Here is a 24,702-nt window from a genome sequence, read left to right as displayed (position 1 = left end):
CCATACGCTGAAGCTATGCTGAAGCAATGCTGAAGCTACGCAGCGTGGAGGCAGTTTCATTTCAGCGTCCTTGTTAAGAGGCGAGACCGATCACACCAGCACGCGGGCTGCAGCGATAGTTTCAGCTTCTGTTCTATTTTTCAAGCGTGCTGCACCCGAGCTGCCAGCCACGAAGTCAATGCAAGTTGTGAGCAGGGGGAGGGCAGCGCCGAGCGAAGCGTTGAGGAAGAGAGAGTGCTTCTGGTGTGAGTGGCAAGGCTCCTGCTCGAAGCTTCCGCAAAGTGCTGCTTCCCAGGGCTTAAAATTTGGCGCGGGATTGCGAGAATCGCGCATATTTTTGTAAATTCCTGCAGATTTGCAAGTTAGAATGCGGGAGAAGTCGCGCAAACTGGTTTGTTGCCCTGTGTTTCAGAGGGGCGCGGTGCTGAGGATCATCAGGAAGACGGAAGATGGATGGTGGCTGGCGCAGGACACTAAAGGCAACAGAGGAGTCGTCCCTAAAACCTACCTGAAGGTACACAACCAGTCAACCAGCCATTTTGTGTCTCAAGATGACACTGATGACACCAGTTTATTTCATTGATTTTCACTCCTATTACACTGCCCAGTCACTTCACTTATAGTCATACTATTACACTGCCCAGTCACTTATAGTCATACTATTACACTGCCCAGTCACTTCACTTATAGTCATACTATTACACTGCCCAGTCACTTCACTTATAGTCATACTATTACACTGCCCAGTCACTTATAGTCATACTATCACACTGCCCAGTCACTTCACTTCTAGTCATACTATCACACTGCCCAGTCACTTCACTTCTAGTCATACTATCACACTGCCCAGTCACTTCACTTATAGTCATACTATTACACTGCCCAGTCACTTATAGTCATACTATTACACTGCCCAGTCACTTCTAGTCATACTATTACACTGCCCAGTCACTTCTAGTCATACTATTACACTGCCCAGTCACTTCACTTATAGTCATACTATTACACTGCCCAGTCACTTATAGTCATACTATTACACTGCCCAGTCACTTCTAGTCATACTATTACACTGCCCAGTCACTTATAGTCATACTATTACACTGCTCAGTCACTTCACTTAGTCATACTATTACACTGCCCAGTCACTTATAGTCATACTATTACACTGCCCAGTCACTTATAGTCATACTATTACACTGCCCAGTCACTTATAGTCATACTATTACACTGCCCAGTCACTTATAGTCATACTATTACACTGCCCAGTCACTTATAGTCATACTATTACACTGCCCAGTCACTTATAGTCATACTACTTTACTTTACTTTATTTCATTTGGCAGACGCCTTTATCCAAAGCGACGTACAACAAGTTATTTACAACCAACAAGAATACAGAACAATATAAACAGTAAAAACAAGGCAGTGACAGGATCAGAACAAATGTCAGTTCATGAAGGAATACCGAAAAGGTGAGTTTTTAGTCTTTTTCGAAAGATGGGAAAAGTTTTGGCCGTCCTGACCAAGGGAGGGAGTTCGTTCCACCATTTCGGTGCCAGGGATGAAAAAAGTCTCGAACGGGATGAGCGATTGTTGAGTACATGTAATGGTGGAGGGGCGAGGCGTCCAGCACTAGTGGAGGGGCGGAGGGAGCGGTGTGAGGGCTGGAATCTGACCATAGATTGTAGGTGTAGTGTACTATTACACTGCCCAGTCACTTCTAGTCATACTATTACACTGCCCAGTCACTTATAGTCATACTATTACACTGCTCAGTCACTTCACTTAGTCATACTATTACACTGCCCAGTCACTTATAGTCATACTATTACACTGCCCAGTCACTTATAGTCATACTATTACACTGCCCAGTCACTTATAGTCATACTATTACACTGCCCAGTCACTTATAGTCATACTATTACACTGCCCAGTCACTTATAGTCATACTATTACACTGCCCAGTCACTTATAGTCATCACACAGCCAGCAAATGTGGCCTCCAGTAGAAAGTGTATAGGTGTGTCATCCATTTAATATCTACAAAATTCCAAAATCCACCTGCTTCACACTCACACATCTCCATTTAGAAGCTCTTCAGCACAGCCTCAGCCTGGTGAAGAGCCTTACTCAGCCTGGTGAAGAGCCTTACTCAGTCTGGTGAAGAGCACCTGGATAGCAGAGTGTTCCCCAACTAAGATTTGCCCATCTGGTCTAGGGTTTGAACCAGCAACCTTTCAGGAACAAGCCTGTGTCTCTAGTTTCTAGGTTTCCACCACCACCACCACCATCCATTTGCCAAATACAGTATACACACTTTAGGACATAATGATAATGTTGAATTTTAAAGTACTTAAAGAGGTGACTGGTGAGTAACCATCAGCGCAACTCAAACTTCAGACTGAGGTTTTAGTTTAACGACATCAGTGTATTGTAAAATGCTTAGATCAGCCATTGCCAACCTGTGGCCCTGGGCCCACTTGTGTGAATGTGGGCTGAGAACACATTATTTGGTCAAGTCAAGTTTATTTGTATAGCCCTAATTCACAAGCATGTGTCAGAGGGCTTCACAGAAAATATGTCTAGCAAATTATAGCTGACACAACAGCAGCAAATTACAGTAGTAATAATAACACATTGAACAATCATGGAGAAATATAGAATAGCATGGGTGCCATGCTTTAGGGTAGAATGGGTGCTATGCTTTACAATAGTGGGGGAGGAGGGATCAGGAAAGGGAGGATGTGGGGAGGGTGCAGGGGAGGGAGAGCAGGAAGAATGTGAGAGAGGAGAGAGCAGGAAAGTGATGAGGTGGGGAGGGAATGGGAAATGTTGGGGAGGAGAGGAGGTGGGGAACGGGGAAAGAGAAAGAGAACGGGTGCCATGCTTTAGAATAGAATGGATGCCATGCTTTAGAGTAGTGGGGGAGGAGAGTTCAGGAAGGGGGGGAGGGAGAGCAAGGGGAGTATGAGAGAGTATGTGGAGAGAACAGGGAAAGGAGGGGATGCCATACTTTAGAGTAGAATGAGTTCCATGCTTTAGAGTGTGAGAGAGGAGAGAGCAGGAAAAGGGGGGAGCAAATCAGACAATCTGACTACTCTAGCCATACTGTTTACAGTTGAATGTGGGCTGAGAACACATTATTTGGCCTCCATACTGTTTACAGTTGAATGTGGGCTGAGAACACATTATCTGGCCTCCATACTGTTTACAGTTGAATGTGGGCTGAGAACACATTATCTGGCCTCCATACTGTTTACAGTTGAATGTGGACTGAGAACACATTATTTGGCCTCCATACTGTTTACAGTTGAATGTGGACTGAGAACACATTATTTGGCCTCCATACTGTTTACAGTTGAATGTGGGCTGAGAACACATTATCTGGCCTCCATACTGTTTACAGTTGAATGTGGACTGAGAACACATTATTTGGCCCCCATACTGTTTACAGTTGAATGTGGGCTGAGAACACATTATTTGGCCCCCATACTGTTTACAGTTGAATGTGGGCTGAGAACATTTTTGAGATTTTCAAGTGGGCCATGAGTGGGGAAAGGTTGTGAACTGCTGGCTTAGATGATTAAAACCGCTCACTGTACCAAAACATTTCAGAGTGGTTCTGGTGTCAACGATGATGAAGATGAAGATGATGATGATGATAATGATGATGAGTCAGACGAGGAAGAGGAGGAGCAGGATGGTGAAGACATGGCCGAGGACCAAGACAAACGGAGGTGAGGTTCTCCGTTTTAAAAACTGGAACCTGCTGAGATTTGGTTTTACTGTGTTGTTTCCAGAGGTTCTTAGACCAGTTTTGTCCTTCAGATTATTCTGAGTGATGCGGTCAAATGAAAGGATCCCAGGACTATATTAGTTATCAAAAATACAGCACCAACACGAGGGTCGCAGGTTCGTGCCCCATGTTGCCTTGGTCGGATGTCCATACATGCACAATTGGCCGTGTCTGCGGGTGGGAAGCCGGATATGGGTACGTGTCCTGGTTGCTGCACTAGCGCCTCCTTTGGTCGTTGGGGTGGAATAGCATGATCCCTCCATTTGCTACATCCTGCCGGTGAAACGCCTCGCTGTCCGGTGAAAAGAAGCAGCTAGCGACTGCACATGTATCAGAGGAAGCATGTGCTAGTCTACAACTTGCCCCAGGTCAGCAGAGGGGCTGCAGCAACGACAGGGACAGCTTAGACGGGTGGAATTGGCCGAGTACAACTGGGGAGAAAACTGGGAGGAAACAAAAAGTGATCAAAATACGGAATTAATTTAGATTGAAATTGATGATGTTGGTGTTTTAATGATGTTTTCTCCGAATAATGTCAGTGTTTCCATTCCTCTCTGCTCTCTAACAGCACTGCTTCCCATTCCAACTGGTCTACTGTCAGGAAGGCTCTGACTGAGGTGAGACTCTCTCCACGCACCAAGTGTTCTGCACTGCATTGAGAATTCTTATTGTTTTCACTGTGTGTGTGTGTGTGTGTGTGTGTGTGTGTGTGTGTGTGTGTGTGTGTGTGTGTGTGTGTGTGTGTGTGTGTGTGTGTGTGTGTGTGTGTGTGTGTGTGTGTGTGAAGGACAGATTGATACGACCGATGTGCTCTCTGCCATGGGTGCGATCCCTTCAGGATTCAGACCATCAACTCTTAATAAACTGCTGGAGGAGGAAGGTTAGTACACACACACACACACACACACACACACACACACACACACACACACACACACACACACACACACACACACACACACACACACACACACACACACACACACTTCAAGGAGGACTAACCCCTAAAACAAATTTTTTTCAGCTTTCAACTGTATTATGGCTTTTGAGGTGGTGTGTGAAGGAAAAATCTCTACATTTGAGACTAAACTGTTAGAATTCTACCTGGTACACTGTGTCATTTTCAGGCAGTGAGAGTGCCCTCTAGGGGTTCAAACCTCCTTTTTTTGGGGCCTCCAAAATCGCAGATTTGATTCAGCGTTACGTCACGGTGAACCCCCCCTTTCCAGATACATCCATCTGCATCTCGCCCCGCCCACCGTGTACGTTCTCCCGCCGGAAGTGTACGTGTACAGACCACATACCTACTCCTTAAAAAAATAAAAGACTTGATATCTTTCTTTTCAAATCGGCGTAGGTATTATGATATTCTATGCTTGTGTGCATTAGTGTCTTTAGGATGATTGAATGTTTGCATGATTCATGCCCGATGTTGACAGACAATTCCCCCCAACATTGATCACATTCCCGGGGTTGATCTGGCTAGTTAATCGGCTAGCTATGCTACTAGCTAACGTTAGCTAGCAACTAGGGATGCCTTTATCGATTAGTTTTCCTGTCGATTACCCTTAAATTCTGAAGACGATTAGTCGATTAGTCTATAAGCAAAAAAAAAAAAAAAAAAAAATTAAATTTTTTTTTTTTTTTTTTTTTTAATTTAAATTAATAATAAAAAAAATTAATAATAATAATAATCAGGACGCCATCTAAATTGACCATAATTTAATCTATGTCAAAACATTCAACATGCAATTATTACATGTATTTATTTGCATTATCGTGCACACAGGCAACGACTTTCTCTTCCAGTTTCCAGTCACTGACTGCTTCTCGCAGGTGTGCTGCCAGATTTTCACCGCTATGCCTGTCCTCCATGGGGCGGGTTTGTAGAACACAGCTACAGAGCTGTCCACGTTCGTTGATGAAATGACAGGTTATTGTCACGTATGCTTCTGTTGCAATGGACGTCCAGATGTCTGACGTTATTGCCACACACTGTGCCTCCTCTAACTGCTGTTTAATGTACTCAGTCATTTTGCCATGGCTCACCTCCACTCTGGATGTTATCAAGGTGCGCCCCGGCACGGTGTATGCGGGCTCGACAAAGTTCATCAACTTGCGAAAGCCTTCGCCCTCGACAAAGCACAGTGGTAGCATATCGCGGGCAGTCATCTCAGCGAGGAGTTGTGTGATCGTTTCGGACCGGCGAGGGTCACATCGTCTGCGGGGTTCTGCAGTAAAAGCTGTGATACTGGTCTGCCTGCTACTATCCGCATCATCTCCTCCACGCAAGTTTACGTCGAGATGCTTGTTCTGAAGGTGGGTCCTCATTGCAGTGGTAGAGTGGTTATATGCAAGCTTGAGAGAACATAGCCGACACACAACCTTGTTGTCTCTTTCTTCATCAAAGTATTGCCAAACTTTGCTAGTTTTCTGTCGCGTGGCCATTGTTGCTCCTCCTTTGTTGCTCCTCCTTTGTGTATTTCTCAACTCCTGTCCTCCGTGTGCGGGGAGGGGGGCGGAGGGGCAGTTGCCTTCAGTGACCCTGGGAATTCTACTAGCGCATGGATGACTGACGGTGAAAGACGCAAAAAATAAAAATAAAATAGTAAAATAATTGTCGATTAGTAATTTTCACTCCGACTAGTGAGTGTGTCGACGACTAATCGATTAATCGATTATTTTGCGGCACCCCTACTAGCAACTCGTCCATCCTGTTCCTACCCACGCTAGTATTTTTTTTTAACCTTTATTTATACAGGGGGAGTCTCACTGAGAGCAATGCTCTCTTTTTCAGGAGTGCCCTGTTCACATTCACACACACATTCATACCTGGAAGCTGACCAGTACAACCAGAGTCTATCCTGCCGGTCCCGGGGATTGAACCGACGACCTTCCGGTCACAAGCTCGCTTCTCTAACCATTGGGCCACCACTGCCCGCCACTGCCCGTATGAGCTCCACGGTCGGCCTCTGAGACCCAGGACAGCCCCCTCACGCCACCCACCTTCCATGAATCTGCCCAACTGCTTACCCACTATTAGCACCCCTCCCCAGGCTACGCACAGACCCCCGCCCCGCCAGGACCTTGTCCTCCAGGGACCTACGTTACCCACTGGCTGGACCTTGCTGGCCCAGTGGCCCACACTTAAGCACCGCTCCCGGGGTACAGACAGCCAGCCGTCCCCCGGGAGCTATCAAACGTTAGCTTGCGTGCTAACATCAGTGTTTGGCCGCTGCAGTGCTCGCCTGCCTCGCTCGCACTGACTGCTTTTATTTTTGAAGGAGTAGGTCTAGAAAGTATCCGGTCTGTACGCGTACAGACCGGAAGTGTACGTATACAGACTGGAAGTGTACGCGTACAGACCGGGAGTGTACGCATACAGACCGGAAGTGTACGCGTACAGACCGGAAGTGTACACATACAGACCGGAAGTGTACGCATACAGACCGGAAGTGTACACATACAGACCGGAAGTGTACGCATACAGACCGGAAGTGTACACATACAGACCGGAAGTGTACACATACAGACCGGAAGTGTACACATACAGACTGGAAGTGTACACATACAGACTGGAAGTGTACACATACAGACTGGAAGTGTACACATACAGACTGGAAGTGTACACATACAGACTGGAAGTGTACACATACAGACTGGAAGTGTACGCGTACAGACCGGCACATACAGATCGGAAGTGTACACATACAGACTGGAAGTGTTCGCATACAGACTGGAAGTCTGTATGCGAAGTCTGTATGTAAGTCTGTGTGTTCTCTGAACACTTCTCTCTTGCCTCTGAACCTGGGCGGTCGCAAATCCTCCCTCTCCTGCCTGCACCTTTTTCCCTCTGCCTGCTCACCACGCTGCCGGAGCAAACTTGCATTTGTCTATACGAAATGACAAACATGGATTTATTGGATTTACTGGTCTCTCAACGCAAATCAACTAAACTTTGAGGAAAGCGAGGTCCGGGGAGCCCCCACCCTCTGCCCAGACAGATTTTCGCCGCGGGGTACGGGAAGACAGCAGCGATTGACCCAAGGCTGTGACGTCATGAAAATTGAGATGGGCAGTCAGTGAATTTGAACTGTGAAAAATGGATTATACCTGGATTATATCACGGAAATTTCCACTGATCTGCATAAGGAATGAACTTATGTTGGGATTCCAGAGACTTAAGACAGAGACTTAAGACATAAGACCTGTTCTGTTTGGTCTGTGTGACCTGATAGGAATTCAGGCAACCAAAACATTTTCATCCTAATCTGGACTCGGAGCTGCCAAGGACGCAGCCGAAATTCCTCTCCTGATATCTACGAATGCAACGGCGCTCCTCCACCCTCCACCCTCCCCCTGACACCTGTTGGACTCGAGGCCGTCACCATAGCGACTCGCTATGTTTCGCTCACCATCCGGGAAGACGACTCGCCCTATCAGGCTCACTAGCACACACAAGGACAATTGGACATTCACAGACTCTCAAACACACACGCACGCACACACACACACACACACCCCACCCCCCCACCCCCCCCCCCCATGCCGCCTTGTTCCAGCCTGGCTCTGCAATCTCTCCTCCACGCTTCATCCTCATCCCCCCCTCCTTCCCTCGTTCTCATCTGAATGGGGCCATATAGATGGAGGCTGCTATGAGCGATATGCATAGCCCCCAGTTCCTGTGTGAACGAGCTTCTCCCCCCCAGCCCCCCACTGCTAAATCCCCCGCAATCCCTCTCCCTCCCCCACCTAGTTTGTTTGCAACGGATGTTAATTCCTTACATGTAACAACAAATGTTTATGTATTGTATTATATTCAAGCGTGCCATTATTCCTTTCAATCTAGAAATAATGTAAATAGTCTTAATTCGAGTATTGAATGGTGATTCCCATTCGTGTGTGTTTATGTCTCTAAATGTTGTACGTTGAGGACCGCAATGGAAATAAGCCGCAAGGCTTTATTGTGTTTTTATCCTCGGTGAACTGTCTGTTTTCCCTGTACCTGTGTTGACTTTTTCACCAAAATAAATCAATCAATCAATCAAATTCGCATACAGACCTGAAGTGTATACATACAGACCGGAAATGTACGCATACAGACCGGAATGTTCGCATACAGACCGGAAGTGTACACATACAGACTGGAAGTATACACATACAGACTGGAAATGTACACATACAGACCGGAAGTGTTCGCATACAGACCGGAAGTGTACACATACAGACCGGAAGTGTACACATACAGACCGGAAGTGTACACATACAGACCGGAAGTGTACACATACAGACCGGAAATGTACACATACAGACTGGAAGTGTTCACATACAGACCGGAAGTGTACACATACAGACCGGACCGGAAGTGTTCGCATACAGACCGGAAATGTACACATACAGACCGGAAGTGTTCACATACAGACCGGAAGTGTACACATACAGACCGGACCGGAAGTGTTCGCATACAGACCGGAAGTGTACACATACAGACTGGAAGTGTACACATACAGACCGGAAGTGTACACATACAGACCGGAAGTGTACACATACAGACTGGAAGTGTACACATACAGACTGGAAGTGTACACATACAGACCGGAAGTGTACACATACAGACCGGAAGTGTACACATACAGACCGGAAGTGTACACGTACAGACCGGAAGTGTACACATACAGACTGGAAGTGTACACATACAGACCGGAAGTGTACACATACAGACCGGAAGTGTACACATACAGACCGGAAGTGTACACGTACAGACTGGAAGTGTACACATACAGACCGGAAGTGTACACATACAGACCGGAAGTGTACACATACATACCGGAAGTGTACACATACAGACTGGAAGTGTACACATACAGACCGGAAGTGTACACATACAGACCGGAAGTGTACACATACATACCGGAAGTGTACACATACAGACTGGAAGTGTACACATACAGACTGGAAGTGTACACATACAGACCGGAAGTGTACGCATACAGACTGGAAGTGTACACATACAGACCTGAAGTGTACACATACAGACCTGAAGTGTACACATACAGACTGGATACTTTCTAGACCTACTCCTTCAAAAATAAAAGCAGTCACTGCGAGCGAGGTAGACGAGCACTGCAGTGGCCAAACACTGATGTTAGCTATAGCTAGATAGCAAAGTCCGTAAAGTGTGGCCACTGAGCCAGCAAGGTCCAGCAAGTTGGTAACATAGGTCGCCGGAGGACAAGGTCCTGGCGGGGCGGGGATCTGTGTGTAGCCTGGGGAGGGGTGCTTAATACTGGGTATGCGGTTGGGCAGGTTCATGGAAGGTGGGTGGCTCCCGGAGGTGGTCTCCCCTGGAGAAGGGGCCTCTAAGTCGGGGTAGAAGCGGAAAAAAAGGGGGGAAAGTGACAAGGCAGCCCTTGCCCCGTTACCACCACTGAGGTGCCCTTGAGCAAGGCCCTTAACCCCAACTGCTCCAGTGGAGCTGCTCAGTGGCCAGCAGATGAGACTGTGGTTGTACTGGTGAGCTTCCAGGTGTGAAGGTGTGTGTGAATGTGAACAGGACGCTCCTGAAAAACACAGCATTGCTCTCAGTGAGACTCCCCCTGTATAAATAAAGGTAAAAAAACAACACCACTGATACAGACAGTTGAGCCTTCTCGCTCTAAACAGTCTCTGGAGAGAAGCAGCCTTGTTTTCAAACTGGCAAGTGCATTTGTGCAATCTCATCTCCTCTCCTCTCCCCATTTGTCTTCTCCTCTCCTCTCCTGTCCTCTCCTCTCTTCATCTCCTCTCCTGTCCTCTCTTCTCTTCACCTCCTCTCCCCTCATCTCCTCTCTTCACCTCCTCTCCTGTCCTCTCCTCTCTTCACCTCCTCTCCTCTCCTTTCTTCACCTCCTCTCCTCTCCTGTCCTCTCCTCTCTTCACCTCCTCTCCTGTCCTCTCCTCTCTTCACCTCCTCTCCTGTCCTCTCCTCTCTTCACCTCCTCTCCTGTCCTCTCCTCTCTTCATCTCCTCTCCTCTCCTCTCTCCCCTCCTCTCCTGTCCTCTCTCCTCCTCTCTCCCCTCCTCTCCTCTCTTCTCCTGTCTCTCCTTCTCTCCTCTACTATCCTCTCCCCTCCTCTCCTCCTCTCCCCACCTCTCTTCTTCTCTTCTCTCCCCTCTTCTCCTGTCCTCTCCTCCTCTCCCCACCTCTCTTCACCTCCTCTCCTGTCCTTTCTCCTCTCCTCTCCCACCCTCTCTCCTCTCCTCCCCCCTCTTCTCCTGTCCTCTCCTCCTCTCCTCTACTATCCTCTCCCCACCTCTCTTCTCCTGTCCTCTCCTCTCCTCTCCTCTCTTCATCTCCTCTCCTCCTCTCCCCACCTCTCTTCATCTCCTCTCCTCTATTAATATCTTCTCCCCTCCCCTCCTTTCCTCCTCTCCACTCCACTCCTCTCTAATCCTCCTCTCCTCTCTCAGCTCCAGCTGGTGTTTTGCAGCAGATGCTGCTGGCCAGGCGGCAGCCCAAGCTGATCGTCAAACTGAAATCAGCCAAAAGTCGGACCAGAACCCAGCTCAGGTGAGAGAACCACTGGAGAGCTTTAACACACCCAGTGGATGATGATGTTCAGCCTTCAAGGAAAGATCCACCCTCACATCCACTTAGGCCCAATCCCAATACACCCCTTGCCCCTATCACTTAGCCCTTAACCCTCGTTTAGTGCGTTCACGTGTCCTGGTAGAGTGTCCCCATTCTTGTTGGGACAGAGAGCTAGGGTGAAGTGGTAGGACTATATAGCCCACCAAACAGAGCTTTTTCAGAGGTAGGTTATGAGAAATCTCCCAGAATGCCTTGCGAATCATCGGCAAGATGGTGGCTAAGGCTAAAAGAAAACACAAATGTAAGCATTTTCTTTAATAGTAAAGATTTAAAAAAATATCCTAACCATCCTATTATCTTAGTTTCATGTATTTTCAATGTATTTTCGATCTGCCATTCTCAACCTGTGGGCCGCTACTTAGTTTAGCGCTACAATGGCAGTCTATGGTACTTTTGCCTACTCCCGTTCAGATGCCCAAAATACACATTCCAACAGCGCCAGAAACACTCACATGTACACTCACGTATTCACCACGCCATGAAATAATAATCCAAAATAACGTGAAATGGTAATTTTCTTAGTAAATCCACACCGAGAACTAACAAAGAGTAACTGAACTAACAGAGTATGACCAAAGTTACTTTTTCGTTTGCCATGAGGCACATGTGCTGTGTGCAGTCATCAGCACAGCGCATGCGTCTCATGGCAAACAAGGAACTAACTTCGGTTACTCTTTGTTGAATGACTCTTTGTTAGTTCTCGGTGTATGGATTTACTACGAAATGACCGTTTCACGTAAGTTTGGATTATTATTTCATCGCATGATGAGTACACAAGTCACAACATGTACATGTGAGTGTTTCTGGTGCTGTTGGAATGTGTATTTTGGGTGACTGAATTGGAGTAGGCAAAAGTACCATAGTCTGCCATTGTAGCGCTAAGCTAAGTAGCAGTGAGGGCTCTACCACAGTTTGTACTGCACGCAGAGTGAAGATAAAGGCATGTACTAAACTCTCAAAATGTTGGCGTATCCCTTTAAGGCTGATTTGTGCATCAGAACCCATTTCCATGTTGCATTTCCCCCTTTGATGGATAAGCTGTGTCTCAATAACTTAATAACTTAATGTGCAATTACTGTCTCAAAGCTTTGCTTATATAGATCCATATACAACTGTGCAATATCTGACTTCTAGCCTTGTTTGTAATCCAGTGTGGCTTGCATATACTTACACTGTAGTGTACATAGATATACGATTCTATTTTTTTTCTTATATACATATTTATAATGGTCATTCTACGTCACACCTATTGTTTATAATGTAAATAGCCGTTTGTTTTAGCTTGTATGCATAGTTTGCTTAGCTTTTCTTTTTCCCTGTGTAAGAACATTGAGAGCAACATATACCGGAGTCAAATGACATACTTGGCCAATAAAGCTGATTCTGATTCTAAATAGATTTGATGTCTGGCAACAAACTGGTGGCGTCTGTCTGACTACTGATGATGAATCAGAATCTCCAAGGGTTGTCCCATTTCATAGGGCTAGATTTCAACCAGTACCCCTCCTAACTGTTCTGGGGGGTTAGTCCAAAAGCCTGGGGCGTAGGGGTACAAATAAGACATGGGATTGGCCCTTATTACACTGTTAGTTTATTATGTTGATGTTTGAAGAAAAGTTAAGCTAATAGTTATGAGAAATAAAAACTGTGTTGTTACAGTTTAGAGCTGTCACGATTCCTCGAGTACCTCGAATAACTTGAATAATTAAATTGATCGAGGCCAAAATGATTCGCCTCGACACGCATCTGAGTAATAGAAGAGAGTGGGTAAAATAGAAATTCCGACGGAACCTTAAGGCAACACGTGAGAGCGCGTTACGTCAGTCCGTCACTCTACCTGAAACGTCAACAAACGGGACCACCCGAAAATGTGGCTACACTTTCCCAAGATAGACTCAGACAACACTGGTTGCAACATTTGTGATGTGAATTGCAAAGCTGCCCAGGGAAACACCTCAAACTTGAGGAAGCATGGTCAAACACAAGATATATTTACAGTAGCTAAATGCTGAAGACTGTAACGTATTACTAGATAGGCTGAGGGTGAATGAAGCAGGCACCGCAGCTAATGTTAGCAGCACCTCCTCAGCTGTAACGTTGAGAGAGGCATCGACTACAACATCAGGTAACGTTATTTAATTAGCTAGCGTTAGCTGGATAAGTTGTTTCACTGCAGTTGTAGTTGTTAGATAACGGGGCTTTTCACTGTCTTCACAACGACTGCAAAACAGAGATCGCTAACGTTAACGTTAGCGTTAACGCTAACGTTGCTGCAGTAATTGTCAAGGGTTCAACATAACGTATTTCCTCAGCCTGTATAGTAGCTATCAACATGAAATAAAAAGCATTTGACAGCTTAAACCCGTGGCTTTTTATTTGGAAGGGTTACATTTGCCGTAATCTTTATTAACATGTCTTAAAATGCATTAGAATCTTTTTATTTTTATTTTTTGGGGTTAAAGATTTTTAAGATTTTTTTTAATGAACATTAGAGCAAATATAATACGAAAAGCCAAAGGGTTAAGCTCTCAAATGCTTTTTATTTTATGTTTCTATGTACTACAGAGCCTGAGATATGAAGGCTTTAGTGAATACCGACCGCTCTCTCTGAGAAGTTTGGAGCGTTTTCTGTGAGAAATACAAAGCTCAACCTAACATTAACGTTAGCGGCTAATTTAACAGCGTTTTGTGTGTGTGTGTGTGTGTGTGTGTGTGTGTGTGATCACACTAGCCTGTTGGTGTGTGAGAGAGAAAGAGAGAGTGAGTGTGTGTGAGAGAGAAAGAGTGTGTGTGTCATGCAGCTGTAAGGTAAATGAAGGATGTAAACTAGCTAGTAAGCCATTCATTCATATTATTTAACAGTTGCTGTACACTGGAAGAACTCAAACGTCAGGTTGAAAAGATGAATGGTGCCACTGCCAGTTCTATGCAATTTAAAAATCAAAATGTTGTTTTTTCTAAGAAAGAAACTAATGTAGTTGTTTATTTGAAGAGATTTATCTTATTTTTTGGTGTATATTTACGATAAGCCTTTGAAAACACAAAAAAGGGTTCTTATCCGATTACTCGATTAATCGATGGATTATTCGGTAGAATACTCGATTACTAAAAGAATCGATACTTGCAGCTCTATTACAGTTAAATGGTTCTGCTTATTTTTATTCAGTGTTAGTGCTGGTTGGCATACCAGCTTAGAGGTGCATTATCGCCACCAACTGCAGTCGCATTACAGTCATTTATGGGCTCCACTATATATATATATATATATATATATATATATATATATTATTAATTATTTTTTTTGTGGTAAAATTCGATATACCGGTCTGATACGTTTTTTGGGGAATATCGAACCGGTTTCAAAATTTTCAAACCGACCCATGCCTACGATGGATTTCTCCCTGTATGATTGTTGAAGTTTTGGGACTGACACCAAAATCTGACGTTTACGTTGATGTTTGAGATGACTGAAACATTGTCTGCTGTCACACTCCATTGTAGCTTCTGGAAAGATCTGGGCATGTGTGTTACATGGTTCTGTGTGTTACAGGGTTCTGTGTGTTACATGGTTCTGTGTGTTACAGGATTCTGTGTGTTACAGGGTTCTGTGTGTTACAGGGTTCTGTGTGTTACAGGGTTCTGTGTGTTACAGGATTCTGTGTGTTACAGGGTTCTATGTGTTACAGGGTTCTGTGTGTTACAGGATTCTGTGTGTTACAGGGTTCTGTGTGTTACAGGGTTCTGTGTGTTACAGGATTCTGTGTGTTACAAGGCTCTGTGTGTTACACGGTTCTGTGTGTGTTACATGGTTCTGTGTGTGTTACACGCTTCTGTGTGTGTTACATGGTTCTGTGTGTTACATGGTTCTGTCTGTTACAGGGTTCTGTGTGTTACATGGTTCTGTGTGTTACAGGGTTCTGTAAATAAATATAATATATTATATATATATATATATATATATATACATATATATATATATATATATATATATATATATATATATATATATATATATATATATATATATATTTACTTATTTATTTATCAAAGGAAGAACTATTCTTGCACAAAATATATAAATTCAAGCCCTTTTTTGTTATATATATATATATATATATATATACATTATGCCATGTTGGGTCCTGGAATGTGAGGGAATTGGGCCTGGGAAGGCCTTGAAAAGTTACTAGTTACTTTCATTTGAAAGTAATAGGTTACTTTACAATATTACTGTCTGTGTAGAGTAACTCGTTACTTATTACACTACATTTGCATTACTTTCACTGTAATAACAGCAGTATCAGAATGACATCGTCACCCCGGAACATCCCAAAAAATTATTTCAATCATCTTGAAGTCAGTGTAAACAATCAAAAATTCTAAATGTGATCCTTTTCCTTTGTTATTGTCATCTGTAGTGGTTATTTGCATAATACACAGTTTGATTAGGAAATTATTTAAATATGTGCTTTGATCAAATAAAAAAAACTCAATTTGTAACTTGAGTTACTTGACAAAGTAACTGGTATAATATTACTGAAATCCTATAAGTAATAAGTTATATTACTGAGTTACTGCTAAAAGTAATATATATATGTAATATGTTTCTTTTGTAATGAGTTACCCCCAACACTGGTTAATGGTATGATTCTAGTTTGTTTTAGCCTGAGCATGCTTTTTTCTTTTTCTTTTGTGTGAGAGGACATTGAGAGTTAAGCCAACCGGAGCCAATTTCCTTGTATGTGTACATACTTGGCCAATAAAGCTGATTCTGATTCTGATTCTGATTCTGATGTGTCCCCTGTCAGTGTCCTCCCAGACTCTCTGCTGCACTGTCTGAGCTGTGTCCACCTGCTGGCTCTGCACAGACAGCTGCTGGCTGACACACTGCTGATGGACAGGCCCACCATGCAGAGTGCAGGTAAACAAACGCCAAACAAAACCATCAACAAACCAGGTAAACAAACTCCAAAAACAACAACAAAAATAAACCAACACTCTCTCTCTCTCTTCTCTCTCTCTCTCTGCCCTCTCTCTCTGCCCTCTCTCTCTCTCTCTCTCTCTCTGCCCTCTCTCTCTCTCTCCCTCTCTCTCTGCTCTCTCTCTCTCTCTCTCTCTGCCCTCTCTCTCTCTCTCCCTCTCTCTCTCTCTCTCTCTCTCTGCCCTCTCTCTCTCTCTCTGCTCTCTCTCTCTCTCTCTCTGCCCCCTCTCTCTCTCTCTCTGCCCTCTCTCTCTCTGCTCTCTCTCTGCTCTCTCTCTCTCTCTCTCTCTCTCTCTCTCTCTCTCTCTCTCAGATGTGATGTGCAGTCATGTGCTGTCTACCTTCCCTGTGTTGTTGGACCAGTCAGACCTGCTGGATGCTGTCAGGGTCAGTAGGCAGAGCTTCATACTGGCATACATACATACAGTATTCAGCTGTCAGGCTGCCCTGTGATGATGCTTGTCAGGGGGACGACAGAGAACAACTTCACGGTGCTTTGGTGAACCTGACTCTTTTCTGACAGAATATTATGTCGACTTTGCCAACTTTGAATACAGAACAACAAGGAACAGCGACGGCCGGTGTTAACTTGCCCCTCCCTGTAGTGTCCAGCAGCACTGTTCAGCACAGCACTCCACATAATAACGTAACGTTGACTTGTTTCATAATCCTTGAAACGGGTGTGATTCCAGACTCGATGAGGAAAACCTTTTGAAAATGTGATATCCATACTCTATGGCCCCTATCGTTGCATCAGCGCTGTTTCTAGGCCGAGCGCCAGGCGCAGCGCAAATCAGTGGGCGTGGACCAGCGCACTTGCTATCTTGGTATCGGCGCTAAACTCAGCCTCAACCATTATAACCACGCCTTTTAAGCGTAAAATTATGCATTGTCCGCTCATTGGAGAATTGCAGTGAAGAGACACACGCTTGCCTTTTAAGCTCCAATTCCTGGACAAATCCGGTAAAACCAACAAAGCCAAGCGCTCTGCCGCCCCCCCCTTCCTTCATCCAGTCTGTCTATCTCCATATATAGGCTATTATTCCATATTATTATGCTTCTCAAACCAATCTAACTGCAGTTTAAATACTGCAAGCATGTAAATACCCTACACTATAGCAAGATCAAAGTGAAAAGAATGTTCTAAATGCATCAGCTAGAAAAATATAGCCTATTAGATTGGTGAAAGTTTGTCCAGAAAGATATCATTTTCTCTCACCTGCTGCAGGAAGGATGATGCAGATAAATATAGCCTACATTATGTAAAGTCATTGCATAAATGTGTTTTTATTGTAAAACTAAATGTGAAGTAGGGCCAAGTTATTGGAGCGGACATCACAGTATAGCAGATGACAGTAGAAGCCGTTCCGAAGCGCGTTCCGCTGTTACTTCTCTAAATCACGTTAAATCGACAAGGGATATTTATAGCCCCAGTAGGACATATATGTTTCACATAGGGTGGTGTTTTCATTTCGATGTTTTATTTGGTCCAATATTGAAATGTTCTACAATTGGAGTTTGTGTTACCATTACACATTATTTAGATCCTCCCTTAACTCATTCACCGCCAAATACGTCTTTGACGTGTTATCAGAAATAGCCATCCACGCCAAAGACGTGTTTGACGTGTTTTTGGTTTTATTAGAGCAGCGCGTGCAGCAAACACTTTCCCAGCCTCTGACATGTCATCTGGTCCCTATCCTCAAAGGGTAGCCGACAACACGCGATCAAACACATACCGCAGCTGTTGTTTGAAACGAGAAAGAAGGAGGAAAGGAGGAAAAACAGAGAAACGCGCTTCCTTGTACAGAGGAAAAAACGCCATTGAAACGCCTCTCGGCGCGCTGCACTGCTGCCTTGCTGCAGGGCGAACCTGGATTGCCTAGTCAAACCCGTGACGAACATGATCGATCCGGTTCCAGCAGCGCCTGGTCCCAAAGCCAAGCCGCGGACCCGTTTTGATTGGAGTTCATTATGTTAAAGTAAAATTTTACTCAATATGTTAAATTAACTGTAGACATTCTAACATTTTGACATCAAAAAATCTAGCCTGACATCGCCAGGCCAATTCGCAAATGCGAATGAGTCTGGAAATTCTCGGTTCAATTTTGATTTCCAGGCCTAGACCAAAATGCAATCGAACACAATTGGACCTACAACCAATCAGAGCAACGAAATGTATGACATAGCTCACGCACTTCGAACCATCTCTGGCTCTCCTCTGTCAGTCAACGTAACAATATATTAGTAAACGGTTGTGATTGGCCCGACGGTTAAACATGAGCTCGCAGATTCGTCAGGTTCCCAGGCTACAATAAATCACTGCAACATTCATATTCAGACATTTAGAAAACAACAGGGCTTATGGGAAATGTAGTCTTAATGTTCAGAAACACTAGAACTTTACTACTGGTGTGAGAACAATCGTCTCCACCATCACAGTTAACAATGATATATTGATGCTTCAAAATGCTACAGCGGCTGGCCAAACTTTGAGTCCATCTGACACCTCCTACAGCTCTCAGCAAACTAGAAAGCAGGTTCTTTTACTACATTGAAGCAGGTCATAGAAAGGCTTTGGACTGGGACCAACACAGATGCATGATATTAGATTTTATAGTGACGCTATCAGCACATTGTGAAACTGTTATTTATTGCCAAAGCTTGTACTATTTTGTAATAAACATGTTGTCAATAACAGAGGGTGATTTGTTCAAATGTAACTAAAGGTGACAGATGCTCACAAGTCATTCTTTGCAAGTCAAGTCTCAAGTCTCTTATGGATGAGCCTTCTATCATCTGCTGGATGCCATCCGGTTAGCTTAGAACACTGCATAGCTAAAAGTAAGGAATTTTATTATCCTCACTCCTTTTATCTATTAGAATACAGTATAAGCATTGATTAGTTGACATTGATTAGTTGACATAACTGACTTTCGGTCCATCAGCACCGGTGCTTCCCAGGGCGGTGTCCTCTCTCCCTACTTCTTTGGTCTACACCAACAGCGGGACCTCCAGTCACCAGTCCGTCAAGCTCCTGAAGTTTGCGGACGATACCACCCTCATAGGGTGGTATCTTGTCCCACCTGAGAACAATGGAAAAAATGTATTTCAAACTACAGTAGTTTTATTATTTTTTACTTACAAACTGCCAAAAATGAGCCAACGAGATACAGCAGTGATACTTGATGCATGTATCTCTGTATAGAGAGATGGCGGCATCTCTGTCTGTGGAGAGATGGCAGCATCTCACTCTACATGAGACCACTGTGTTTGAAACAGCTGGAGGCCTAACTTACTGTATGGATTTTTAAAGTCAATAACATTCCTTTACTTTATATGTACTGTTTACGGCAGTGGTTCTCAATGTGCGGGTTGGGACCCCACAGGAGGTCACAAGCTCATTTGGGAAGTCGCAAGATTATTACCGGTAATTGGATAGGAAAAAAGCAAATTTATTTGAGACAAATTTATGTTTTTTTTCAGATGTTTTTGTAAAATATTGCATAGTTTTCTGCCTCTGTGATAATTACATGAAACAACCTGAAAAGAGGAAATCATTCTTTAGTTGAAGTGTTCACCACTCTGCATATGCAGCCAGTGACGTGCGTTGTCCCGGGCCAAATAGGCACTGCTTATGGCACTAGCTTCACTTCTTATTCTTTTCAGCAAAAAGTATGCTGGCCTACACAGCCCAGAGAGAACTGAGAGCTCACCATGGGTTTTAAGTTACACTCAGAGACATTAAGGACGCCCTAATGTCATGTTTAAGATGTATATCAAATACTCCACTTTGAACACTAATTTGTGCCTGATGGTTTTCTCCACAAAAAAAGGTTAAATGACTTTGCCTCCTTTTCCCTCATTAAAAATTCCAAAGCAACCAATCAGGGTTATCTAGGACATAACTAGCCAATCACAGCATACCACCAATGGATTTAACTGCTGAATACTGGACAGGGATTGGCTCCAGTGATGTCATGAATCATGCTGGTTGAAAACTGCCTTTTCAGTGAGCTCAGAGAAACGTTCCACTTTCAGCAGATGATTGTGTAAACATGCAGTCTTCTAGTGTCAAACTCTGCACACACATCATTCTGCACAGTGAAGCTCAGACATCCAACTGAAGGAACAAGAAGATCAACAGATTTTTGACTTTAGTCTACTTGACAGCCCATGTTGTGAACCAGGAAATGTTGAGTCCCCAAAACCTTATGTTAGAAATGTACAGTATGGGTCCCCATCATATAAGAACAGCTGGATGCTAAACTTGCATATGTTGAGAAATTTGCATAATTAGCATAATCAACTATATGGACAATATTTCAGCAACTTCTTGGCTGATTTGGACAATATTGGAGTGGTTTGGGCGGTTATTGAGGATGCTGAATCCATTTCTGGCATTGTCAAAATTCAAAATGGCTGTTTAAGCCAGAAGTGGCCACATCTCAACTCCCGGTGGGGCTGATGATGATGTTTCAGCCAAAAGACGTTTTAGAGGACGCTGAATCGATTGGATTGGACAGATAAATCATTTATTTGAAATAACTGAAATAATTTTATTTTAATTCACAAACCATTGGAGGTAACAAAGGCTAGAATATTATGTCTATTGCTAATTAATATGCTCAAAAAAAGAGAAAGGGGAGTATATTAGTGAAAATCTAGGTAGAACTGGTAGAAAACGGGACTCCTGGAACTTGTTTTAAAGACAAGTATACTAAATGATCAGAGCAGAAAACAACACATTACAACTGGAAAGCTTTCATCAAGCAGGAGCACCTTGTTCTTCTAATCTGCACTGTTACAAACATCCTCATCATCATTGTTACGAGTCAATGTTTACATGTGTGACCTCAGTTGCTATAGGACCAATCAGTGTGACGTCACTGACACCCAGTATTGCAGAACCCCGCCACAGTTAACTAGTATGAGTTGTGCCAAACAAACGTTAATATCTCAAAAACTATACATCACATCGCTTATATTTTGACATTCTGAGTGAGAGCAGAATTAGCTCAAGAGTTTGATGTATAATATATGCATGTCGTGTTGAAGTTGTGTGAGCTGTGGCAGTTTTTAAAATGTAAACAGGGTCAGCTGGCTAGAGTCAGATGCTCAAACTCAGGCTCCATAGGGTTCCATTGCCGGTGCCACCCAGTGACGAGGTTTGTTTACCAAAATGCTGCTCGGGTGATCCCTCGTATACACATGCTGTAACTGTCCTGTACATAAGTTCACTCTGGGTGCAGTATTGTGAATGAGCCACTGTGAGGCGCTGAAGCGATAGGGGAGGATGCATGCTTGCTTCATCAGTCTGAGAGGTGTGCCCCTCTTGCTTGTGCCTACAGGTTGGTAGCAGAAGCCTATACCGCCATAAATTCAGGGATTGTGGGAGGGGAACTAACCAGACATATGTTGAGTTTGCTCGCGAGAAGGGGCTGCTTTTCGAAAAGTGGTGCCAGTCCAGTAGAGTGCGTGATTTTGTGCAGCTGCGGGAGTTGTTGCTCCTGGAGGAGTTTAAATTCTGTTTGCCAGAGCGCATTGTAACCTATTTAAATGAACGAAAGGTTTCCTCTCTTGCTGCAGCTGCTGTCCTGGCAGATGAGTTTGTGTTGACTCACAGGAGTGTTTTTTGTCCTCCCTGGCGTCGTGAAGCCCCGGTCCGTGAGGATCAAAGCCTGCGTCCTGTTCAGCGTGTTCCTTCTGCCGCAGTGGAAAGCCGGGTGTGTTTTTATTGTCACGAGCCTGATCACCTCGTTGCTGTCTGTCCAGCTCTTAAACAGAGGGAGAAGGACAGAACCCTCACGAGCCTGATCACCTCGTTGCTGTCTGTCCAGCTCTTAAACAGAGGGAGGGGGACAGAACCCTCACGAGCCTGATCACCTCGTTGCTGTCTGTCCAGCTCTTAAACAGAGGGAGGGGGACAGAACCCTCACGAGCCTGATCACCTCGTTGCTGTCTGTCCAGCTTTTAAACAGAGGGAGGGGGACAGAACCCTCACGAGCCTGATCACCTCGTTGCTGTCTGTCCAGCTTTTAAACAGAGGGAGGGGGACAGAACCCTCACGAGCCTGATCACCTCGTTGCTGTCTGTCCAGCTCTTAAACAGAGGGAGGGGGACAGAACCCTCACGAGCCTGATCACCTGGTTGCTGTCTGTCCAGCTCTTAAACAGAGGGAGGGGGACAGAACCCTCACAAGCCTGATCACCTGGTTGCTGTCTGTCCAGCTCTTAAACAGAGGGAGGGGGACAGAACCCTCACAAGCCTGATCACCTGGTTGCTGTCTGTCCAGCTCTTAAACAGAGGGAGGGGGACAGAACCCTCACGAGCCTGATCACCTCGTTGCTGTCTGTCCAGCTCTTAAACAGAGGGAGGGGGACAGAACCCTCACGAGCCTGATCACCTCGTTGCTGTCTGTCCAGCTCTTAAACAGAGGGAGGGGGACAGAACCCTCGACTCGCCTGATCACCTCGTTGCTGTCTGTCCAGCTCTTAAACAGAGGGAGGGGGACAGAACCCTCACAAGCCTGATCACCTCGTTGCTGTCTGTCCAGCTCTTAAACAGAGGGAGGGGGACAGAACCCTCACGAGCCTGATCACCTTGTTGCTGTCTGTCCAGCTCTTAAACAGAGGGAGGGGGACAGAACCCTCACGAGCCTGATCACCTGGTTGCTGTCTGTCCAGCTTTTAAACAGAGGGAGGGGGACAGAACCCTCGACTCGCCTGATCACCTCGTTGCTGTCTGTCCAGCTCTTAAACAGAGGGAGGGGGACAGAACCCTCACGAGCCTGATCACCTGGTTGCTGTCTGTCCAGCTCTTAAACAGAGGGAGGGGGACAGAACCCTCACGAGCCTGATCACCTTGTTGCTGTCTGTCCAGCTCTTAAACAGAGGGAGGGGGACAGAACCCTCACGAGCCTGATCACCTGGTTGCTGTCTGTCCAGCTCTTAAACAGAGGGAGGGGGACAGAACCCTCACGAGCCTGATCACCTGGTTGCTGTCTGTCCAGCTCTTAAACAGAGGGAGGGGGACAGAACCCTCACGAGCCTGATCACCTCGTTGCTGTCTGTCCAGCTCTTAAACAGAGGGAGGGGGACAGAACCCTCACGAGCCTGATCACCTGGTTGCTGTCTGTCCAGCTTTTAAACAGAGGGAGGGGGACAGAACCCTCACGAGCCTGATCACCTCGTTGCTGTCTGTCCAGCTCTTAAACAGAGGGAGGGGGACAGAACCCTCACGAGCCTGATCACCTGGTTGCTGTCTGTCCAGCTCTTAAACAGAGGGAGGGGGGACAGAACCCTCACGAGCCTGTTGCCCTCATTCATGCTGTGCCACATGCCGTTCAGTCGGAGATGGTGGGGGGGGGGGGGGGTGGATGGGGGTAAACTTGATGGTGATTTTGTTATGCAGGGATTTGTCTCTCTGGCTGACAGTGGCGTGGGCGGGGTGCCGGTTACCATCTTGTGCGATACTGGTGCAAAGCGCTCTGTGGTTCGTCGTGGTATTTTGCCTTTTTCTAGTCACTCGTACTGGATCAGACCTGTGGGTGAGAGGAATTCAGATGAAGGGGGTGCGTGTGCCCCTACACAGTGCTCATCTTTCTTCCCCGCTTGTGTCGGGCCGGGTTCAACTTGGTGTGTGTGCTGAGTTACCAATACCTGGCGTTGACTTGATCCTTGGTAATGATTTGGCAGGAGGAAGTGTGTTTCCTCCCCCCGATGTGGCTGAGACTTGTGTGTGCTCATCCCCGGCCCGCCCAGCATGTGCTGTTGCGCGTGTCCAGGAAAAAGAGAAGGCGCAAGAGGTCACGTGTATCAGGGAAATAAATAAGGGTGATTTAAAACGTCAAGTTTGGTGTAGTGTTAGGATAACATGTTGACATTTTGTGTTGTGTGCTGGCGTTTTCTTTTTTCCTTTGTGCCCTCAGGGGAGTGACTGGTCTCATGTGAGCATTTAAGTGAGTATCAAACATTTCTTGGGGGAGAAATGTTTGATCTTAAGTGGGGGGGTGTTATGACCCAGGGGATCATATGTGTATTTTGTATCCTGATGTGCTGTGTTCTCCCTCCCTGCCTGGTGTGGAGCTCTCCACAGTGTACTCTTGACTTCTTACTGCAGGTGCGGCTGGTGATTGGTTGGAGACTGATGCAGGCCGGCTTTAAAAAGAGGGCTGTGTCGAGGCCTCCTCACTCTCTCCTTTCCTGCTCCCAACCAGCCTGTGCCACACCAAGAGCTAGCTTAGCCACTCCTTTGTTAGCCTAGCTGGTAAATGGGTCATTGTAACCTTGCTCA

At 45.3% G+C, this 24,702-nt stretch overlaps 1 protein-coding gene across 1 annotated transcript in view; it reads left to right on the top strand.

The window, feature by feature from the left end:
- The window catches only part of LOC310789173 (nephrocystin-1-like), a gene marked incomplete at both ends in the record, with an annotated part of 35,187 nt that extends 16,655 nt beyond the window's left edge, over nucleotides 1-18,532 (top strand). The window contains 8 exons of the mRNA XM_083650762.1: nucleotides 413-514; nucleotides 4,336-4,413; nucleotides 4,589-4,676; nucleotides 5,827-5,946; nucleotides 11,246-11,345; nucleotides 16,235-16,347; nucleotides 16,721-16,794; nucleotides 18,527-18,532. Of these exons, the coding sequence (XP_083506888.1) occupies nucleotides 413-514; nucleotides 4,336-4,413; nucleotides 4,589-4,676; nucleotides 5,827-5,946; nucleotides 11,246-11,345; nucleotides 16,235-16,347; nucleotides 16,721-16,794; nucleotides 18,527-18,532 (681 nt within the window). The remainder of the gene's footprint in view (nucleotides 1-412; nucleotides 515-4,335; nucleotides 4,414-4,588; nucleotides 4,677-5,826; nucleotides 5,947-11,245; nucleotides 11,346-16,234; nucleotides 16,348-16,720; nucleotides 16,795-18,526) is intronic.
- Nucleotides 18,533-24,702: the final 6,170 nt, after the last annotated feature.

The sequence above is a fragment of the Poromitra crassiceps genome (assembly GCF_964638095.1).
Source record: "Poromitra crassiceps genome assembly, chromosome: 14".
Lineage (NCBI taxonomy): Eukaryota > Metazoa > Chordata > Actinopteri > Beryciformes > Melamphaidae > Poromitra > Poromitra crassiceps.
Note: the sequence above shows the minus strand (reverse complement) of the source record. Positions and strands in the feature narration are given on the sequence as shown.